General features: G+C 67.5%; 1 protein-coding gene across 1 annotated transcript; it reads right to left on the reverse strand.

The window, feature by feature from the left end:
- On the reverse strand, positions 1-1,879 carry FUT7 (fucosyltransferase 7). The gene is made up of 2 exons (XM_040460262.1): positions 1,771-1,879; positions 1-1,666 (listed from the first exon to the last, which is right to left on the reverse strand). The coding sequence occupies exons 1-2, from the start codon at positions 1,774-1,776 to the stop codon at positions 650-652; spliced, it is 1,023 nt and encodes a 340-aa protein (XP_040316196.1). The 5' UTR covers positions 1,777-1,879; the 3' UTR covers positions 1-649.
- Between the last annotated feature and the right edge of the window lie 5,432 nt (positions 1,880-7,311).

Below are 7,311 nucleotides of genomic sequence, written 5' to 3' on the forward strand. Positions count from 1 at the left end.
TGCCATTCTCGCCCTCCCTTTACTGGCAGCTGCCCTCCCTAGAGTGGGCCGCGGGTGGCAGAGGCCAGCGAACTGGTGTGCTTGTGTGGTGTCCCCAGGCCTGGCACAGGTCTGCACACCGGGGCTCCGGCACCGTGGAGGGCAAGGGGGATGTGCCCGCACGACCCGGGCCAGCGGTCCGTTACAGAGGAGGTGGGGGGGGGGGCGCGGTCTTTCCCCCCACAGACTGCAGGAGGGCATGCCCCCCAGGCCCAGCGCCCTGCCTCTGGCCTTCTCCGCCCCCCCACCACCGTGTCTGGCACAGCCTCGATTCGCCCGGCATGTCACCAAGGTGGGGAGGGAGGTCCTCAGAGGCCGTGGGAGCCTGTGTCTGTGATCAACTAGCAACACACACCCCCACTAACTCCCTGCTGTCAACCTTCACCGCCAAACGCTCGCCCCAGCGCTCACCAGCCTCCTCCAGACAGCCTGGCCAGATCGTCCCCCTCCTCCCACACCCCAGCTTTCTAGCCTCTGACCCCAGCCTCCATGTTCCCCTGACGGCTGTGCATCAGGGCCGGATGCCCGGTGGTTTGATTTCAACATCCAGCCTTCCACCCACACCGGCAGCGCCCGGCCGCCCCCCTCTGCCTCCTCCTGCAGCCAGGGCTCAGGCCTGGAACCAGCCCTTGAGGTCCCGGTAGACCCGGTCTCGCGGCAGGCGGGGGTAGTGGGTGCAGACGGCACAGAAGCGCTCTCGCCAGTCCCCAAACAGCCGCACGTGGAGCCGGTCCCGCCAGGCAAAGTAGCGCCGATAGCGGCTCTCGTTCATGCCCACCAGGAACGAGGCCAGCTCTCGGACCGTGCCGAAGTCGTCCACGTGCACGAAGGCGTCGGCGGGCGCGAAGGCCTCGTAGGTGGCCCTCGGGGGCCCCAGCACCACGGGGACGGTGCCGGCGGCCAGAGCGTTGCGCCAGAACTTCTCGGTGATGTAGTCTCGGTGCTGCGAGTTCTCGAAAGCCAGGTAGAAGAGGTACGGGGCCACGGTGGGCAGCAGGCAGCTGGCACAGAGCGGCCGCCCGCTGGCGCGGCCGAACACGTCCACCCGCAGGTGGGGCGCCAGCTGCCGGTACAGCTGCACGCGCCGCTGCCGCTCCTGGAGGTTGCTGACCACCCAGGCTGCCGTCCCGCTCTTGGCCGGCAGCGGCGGGGCGGGCCCCGCGTGAGGCTCCAGCCGGCCGTAGGGCACGAAGATGTCCGAGTCCCGCCGGTAGCTAAGCACCCAATTGAAGATGCCGCCCAGGCGCCCGAGGCCGCGGGTGTGGCTGGGCGACTCCATGGAGGCCCACACCCAGGGCTGCCCCCGCGGCCGCTCGGCCAGGGGCAGGCGGGCCCGCCGGCTCTGCAGCTCGCGGTGGTGAAACACCACGACGTCCGCGCTGGCCAGCAGGCTGCGGTTGGTGCTCAGGCGGCAGCGGGGCACCCCGTAACGGACGCAGGTGTCGCCGGACAGCTCCGGGGGCTGGTCGGCGAAGGGCCAGTGCCAGACGAGGACGGTGAGCGTGGGCGGCGCCGCGGGGACCCTCGCGGGGGCCCACCCGAGCTGCCACAGGAGCCACAGGGTGGAGAGCAGGGCGGCTCCGGCCAGCGTCCCCAGATGCCCGACGCCTCTGAGTGGGGCCGCATCCTACAGGGGACACGCGGCGGGGGGGGGGAGAGCGGCTGTCTTCCCGGCGCGCCCCTCGGGCCCCTTCCTCCCGGCCCAGGTCTCCCGGGGGACCACGCACTCACCAGCATGGCTCATCCACAGCGCCCGGTTGCAGCCACCCAAGGATCTCAAATCACAGCAGCCGCTAGGCAGAGGCGCCCTGAAATCACAGCTGCGCCCCCGCGCCCGGCCCCACCTGGAAGCGATCTCCTTTCATCTGCCCAAGATGACAGAAACCAGGGTATCTTCCTGCTCCCGCTCCGCCCCGGCCCCCGCCCTGGGGGTGACCTTTGGTAACAGCCACCATCCTGGTTCACCCGCCTGCCCGCCCGCCCCCCCCCCAGCGCCCGCGGGCTGTCTCCTCCGAGCCTCTGGCTGTGGGGGAGGGGGGCTAGGTGGTTCTAGGAGGGGCGCCATCCAGAGCCCACACCAGGCCCCGCTCCCCTGCTGAAGGGGCCCGGGGCCAGCAGGGGAGGGGCCGTCCCGGGCCGATGGGGGGGCCCCCTTCCCAGAAGAGCGCCCCGCTGGCAAGGACCCAGTCACTGCCCGCCACCCAGGCCCGGAAAGCAGGGCGCACTTCCCTGGGAGGCCCCTCCTGCGGTAGCATCACCCACTTCCCCTGCCCAACGCCTGCCCGCTCTGCCACTCCCAGACCCCCACAAAGACCTGCTGCGCTCAGCGCCCTGCCAGGAGCCTGAGCCTTCGGCCACAGCTTCTCACGGCGCTGCCCCGCCCCTCCTCACCCCTGCCGCCTCTAGCACGCCTGCCTCGCCACACGACCCAGGTTCCCAGGGAGGGGGACCGCCCCGGGGTCCCGGGAGCGTCCACACCAGGCCACAGCACGTGCCTAGGAAGGGCAGGCGCCAGCCTGGGCCCGGCCCCGGGGTGGGCTGCAGGGCCATGTGCCTTCTTTCCTCACCCAAGGACACATGTCCACGGAAGTCCCAGGGTCCCGGCCGGCCTGGAGTATGGGCAGGGGCCTGCCCTTGGGGGCTCCAGGCCTCTTCCTCCGGGCCCCACAGCCCAGGATGGGGGTGGGGACAGGGAGGGGGCTTTCCAGGGTGGAAAGGGAAGGAGTCGCTGTGTCCCTGACGCTGGCAGGTAGGGGGCCGGCGCCTGCTCCAGGAAAAGGAAGACAGAAGTCCAGCGGCCTTCTCCACCCCCACCGCTGCCCTCCGGCCAGCTCTGGGGGCCCAGGCCTGGAGGTCAAGTTCCTTCCCCTTCTTCTCCAGTTCCCCTGAGCTGAGCGGGAGACACGGCAAACCAGCAAGGTCGGCCCCCCCTGAGCTCTGGCCCCCTCCCCACGCTCAGCTCAGCCAGCGCCCATCTGCCTCCTTCACCCTGGCTGGACCCTCACGTGGTCCCCGACGTGCCAGTGCAAGGACTGGCCCTCGCGCTCAGCTTCCGGAGGCCTCAGGCCGGTCCCGCTCTTGAATCTGCGGGACGGCTGTTGTGGAAGGAAGGGCACACAGGAACTGTGGGCTGGGTCTGCTGCCCCACCCCATTCTGGGGACCTCGCAGAGCCCGCTGCCCCCATCCTTTTTCACTTCGTGGCACCTGAAGCTGCTGGCCTCTCCCGGCCCCCGGTGAGGACCAGACTGCTGCCAGGGTGGAGCCGGGAGCTGGCGTGAGATCCACGGAGGAGACAGGGGCCGGTGCAGGAGAGGGGGCGGTGTGGCATCTGTGGGGCTCCCCTGCCGCTGCATAACCTCCGAGCTGCAGTGGGGGCTTTGCGCAACGTGGAAGGAGGGGAGGGAGGCTATGGGGTCTGGCGGCAACCATCTGGCAGCCCGTGGTGTGGGTGCCGCAGCCAGGCCTGACTCCCTGCCGGTGGTCACCAGGGCCTGCCCGGAGCGCCACCCCCCACCCCCCACCCCCCGACGTTTAGGGGGGAGGGGGATGCCCCGGGTGGCGCTGAGCCTTTGGCCCCACCCTGGCATCTCTTCACTGACGGGGGTACCACAGAGCAGCCACACCCCGGCCTCAGCCCACCTCTCCTTGCGGCAGGCACCCAGCAGGTGGGCAGGGGGACAGGTGGGCAGGGGCCGATCCCACGGCAGCCAGCTAGGACCTGGCTTCTGGCTGCTGGCACCCGTGCCCTTCCTGTTTGCGCGGCCAGGCTGGCCAAGGCGCTCACCACAGGCCTCACCCACACCCACAGCCCGCTGCCTTTCTGGGTAGATTGAAAGGACCCTCCCTGCCCTCCGCCGCAGGTCCACTGCTCCCCAGTCACACACCTGCCAGCTCGGGTTGGCGGCCCCCTGTCATGAAAACCTGCTGGCTGGGAAATGGGGCCCTGAGGTTTGGCCTAGAAACAGGTCAGAATGAGACGCTCTCAGGGGAAAGTCAAGAAGGTGAGAAAGCGTGAGTCAAAGGGAAAGCGGGGGCCTCATCCTGCCGCCTCACCCCAGGCCCTGTGACTCTCTGGGACGCAGGCGGGCACCCAACTCCATCTCTGCAGCCCGTGAGCATCTTGGGAGCAGGAGCGTACTGTGGCTCCCCCGGCCGAGCCCTCGGGCCTGCTTCGGGGCCGGCCTCCTTGTGGGCACCCACTGAAGGAACCACAGATGGGGGGTGGGGGGGCCCTCCCCCAGACGGAGGGCGGGCCACTGGCCACCTCCCCCTCGCAGACAGCGGCCAGGCAGCAGCACCTAGGGCGGTGGAGGGCTGGACCAGCGTTAGCTCCAGCCTGGGGGGCTGCCTCAGGGAAGGGGGGGGGAGCCACAGCCTAGCTGCCTGCCGGCCAAGGGTTATCCTGAGCAGGGCAGAGTCCATGCCTGTGCCCAGAAGGCCCCCTGGTGGCCGTGCTCCAAAGCCACCTGCTCCCGCAGGGGAGGGAGCAAGGGCAGCACACACTTCATTGTCAAAGGCAAGATGATGCTGGGGGTTCAGGGAAGCCTTTGGAAGGCGGGTGCAGAGAGTGGCAGGTAGCCAAGGAGCCCCCAGGCCGGGGGTGCAGCACGAGGGCTGTGCCGGGAGCCGGTTGCCGCGGGAGACAACTCTGATCTCGAGCTGCAGAGGCCACGTGGACCAGCCACAGGGCACACAGGTCCAGGCCGGCAGCACAGCGCCTCCTCTCCTACCCCTTCCCTTCCCGCCCAGGCCGGGAGCACGTTCACTTCCTCATCCAAGACCACTGCCAGATGCCCATGCACTGAGTTTGCCTCGCCTCTTTCTGTTCCGCACGAAACCCGGGGTGGGGGTCCAGCTGGGGGACTGGGATTCGGAACCAGCCCAGCCAGCCACCCAGGGGGACAGGGAAGTGTGTCTGAACTGCAGGAGGAGGGCGTCACCTCCTGGGGTCTGCACATAGCAAGTGCCCACTTCATAGGGTCTTGGCTAAGGGACCAGCCCACGTCCTGTGCCAAATGTGGTCTTACACTCTTGCAGGGTAAGGGTCTGGCAGAGGTGGGGGTATCTCCCAACAGATGGGTGTCACCTCGGAGTCTCTGCTGGGCTGTGAGAATGTCACCTTTCGTCACCTAGGCTCAAGGAGAATGTCAAGCTGGGGAAGGTTGGTAGAGAGCTAAAGCAGGAGGGCTCTGCACAGGGTCGGGCCAGAGGGCAGAGATGGGATCAGCCTCTTGTGCCAAGAAGGTTGTTCGTGGTCAGGGGCCCTGGGACGGTAACAGGAACAGTGGCGGGGATACGAGGCTACAGGTGGTATGGAGGAAGGTAATGGGCCCCTCGCCCAGGATCGGGGTCTCCAAAGTCCCTGTGGAGACAGAGCTTTCCTGGGCCCTGAGCCCCCACCCCAGGGCAGCCCACTGTATCCTGGGCCTGTGGGGAAAAAGGGTGGCTGGAGTCTAGGCAAAAGCAGGGACTGGCCCTGCCTGAGGCCGCCTGAGGCCAATGGAAGGCCTGAACCAGGTAGGGAGCGGGCTGCTGAGCTGCTTCGGGCCTATGCCAAGGGAGACCCAACTGCCTGGAGGACCCCAGCCCCTGCCCTTGCTTCCCTGGCCCAGACATCCCGGTTCCTGTCTCACTGCAGCTGCCCAGGAAGAAGGACCCTCCTGTCTGAGGCCCTGGGGAGCAGGCAGCAAGGACGCTGGGGACAGAAGCTAGGAAAGCCCTGGTGGCCACTCCTGCCCAGGTCAGGCCACAGGAAGCGGGAAAGGCAAGGGTCCTGACACTGGGCCTGACCCCAGAGCTCAAGGGGAACCTCCTGGCCCTCAGTATGTAGGAGCCAGCCAACAATGCAGACCGCCTGGGCCTTCCTGAGAGAGGCTGGGACCCTCCACACCTTTCCCTCCGTGGCTATCTCCCCCGAAGGCACAGAGTAAGCAACAGTGGACATGCGATCGTCACCCTGCCCTCACCCACACAGGTTCCCAGCTCCCTGCACCTGCCTCCTTCCATCTCCCACACCAGTGCACAGAAGGAAAACTGAGGCTCCCAGCTGCGGGCCAGCCCAAGGCCACGGCCCAGGAGCCAGGGCGGGGAGAAAGGACTTGCCAGCCTTGTGGGCACTAGCCCCAGAGACAGACGTTTTTAGGACAGGCCGTGTGCTCCAAGCAGGGGCAACCTCGTTTGCCCCAGCCCAGCCCACCGGTCTCTCCTCAGGAACCCGGCTGTCTCCCTCTCTCGGGGTCGCCCCTGAAGTTCAGAATTCTCAGGGTGCCTGGGTGGCTCAACTTGACTTTGACTCAGGTCAGGACCTCACGGTTCGTGAGTTGGGCCCCACGTTTGGCTCTGAGCTGACGGCACGGAGCCTGCTGGGGATTCTCTCTCTCCCTCTCTGCCCTTCCTCCGCTCTCTCTCTCTCTCTCTCTCAAAATACACGAGTAAACATTAAAAAAGGAATTCAGATTCCTCTCTTGAACCCAACCCTCTCCCCCCCGGCCCCCAGCCTCAGTGGGGCACACGGGTCCAATCCCTGCACCCCGTCCGCGTCTGCAGTAGGCCCTCCTGTTCCCTGAGACCCCTCCACACCTCTGATGACACAGCGCGGTCCCCCTCACCCCCGCTCTGAACCTTCACCTGAAGGTCACTCTTCCCCTCCACCGGCATCCCTGCTCCCGGGGGGGTGGCTGGTGTGGGCCAAGACCCAGTTCCTGACACTCAGGGCCCCGGCCACCGCTCCCCCCCTCACCTGCTCCACCCTGGTCTGCGTGCAGCCCGCAGCCCTCAGGTCCCTCTGCCTGCCGTGCCCACGTGCTGCAGGGGCCCGGGTGTCTCTGTGGTCCCTGTAACAAACCCACACTCAGCACCTGCTTCTTCCCCGCCTTCTGGCCCAGGTGGGCAACTGCAGAATGGCATTCGGGTGCCCACTGCCAGGTGTGCGGGGGCGCCCACTTCCCCCGCTCCCCTGCCCTTTTTAGCACACACGGAATGGGCTCTTTTAGGGGGCGGTACCAACTCCAGACCCGCCTGGCCCCACATTTCACCCCTCCCTCCCCACCTGGAGAGAGAAGTTTCAGTAGGGGTGAGGCCCACGGGGGAAACTGGACAAGGGTGGTCCTCCGTGTTGGTGGAAAGATAAAGCCTCTCTTCCCCAGCAGGGGGCAGAGATGCCCCTCCCCCACCCTCGGAGCGTGGGAGGAGCCCCGGGTCCCCACCGTACCCCCATCCTCCGCAGCCCCAGATGGTGGGACGGAGGCCGGTCTCCAGCACACGCCAAGATG

The sequence above is a fragment of the Herpailurus yagouaroundi genome, unplaced genomic scaffold, assembly GCF_014898765.1.
Source record: "Herpailurus yagouaroundi ecotype Mexico unplaced genomic scaffold, PumYag 249, whole genome shotgun sequence".
Classification (NCBI taxonomy): domain Eukaryota; kingdom Metazoa; phylum Chordata; class Mammalia; order Carnivora; family Felidae; genus Herpailurus; species Herpailurus yagouaroundi.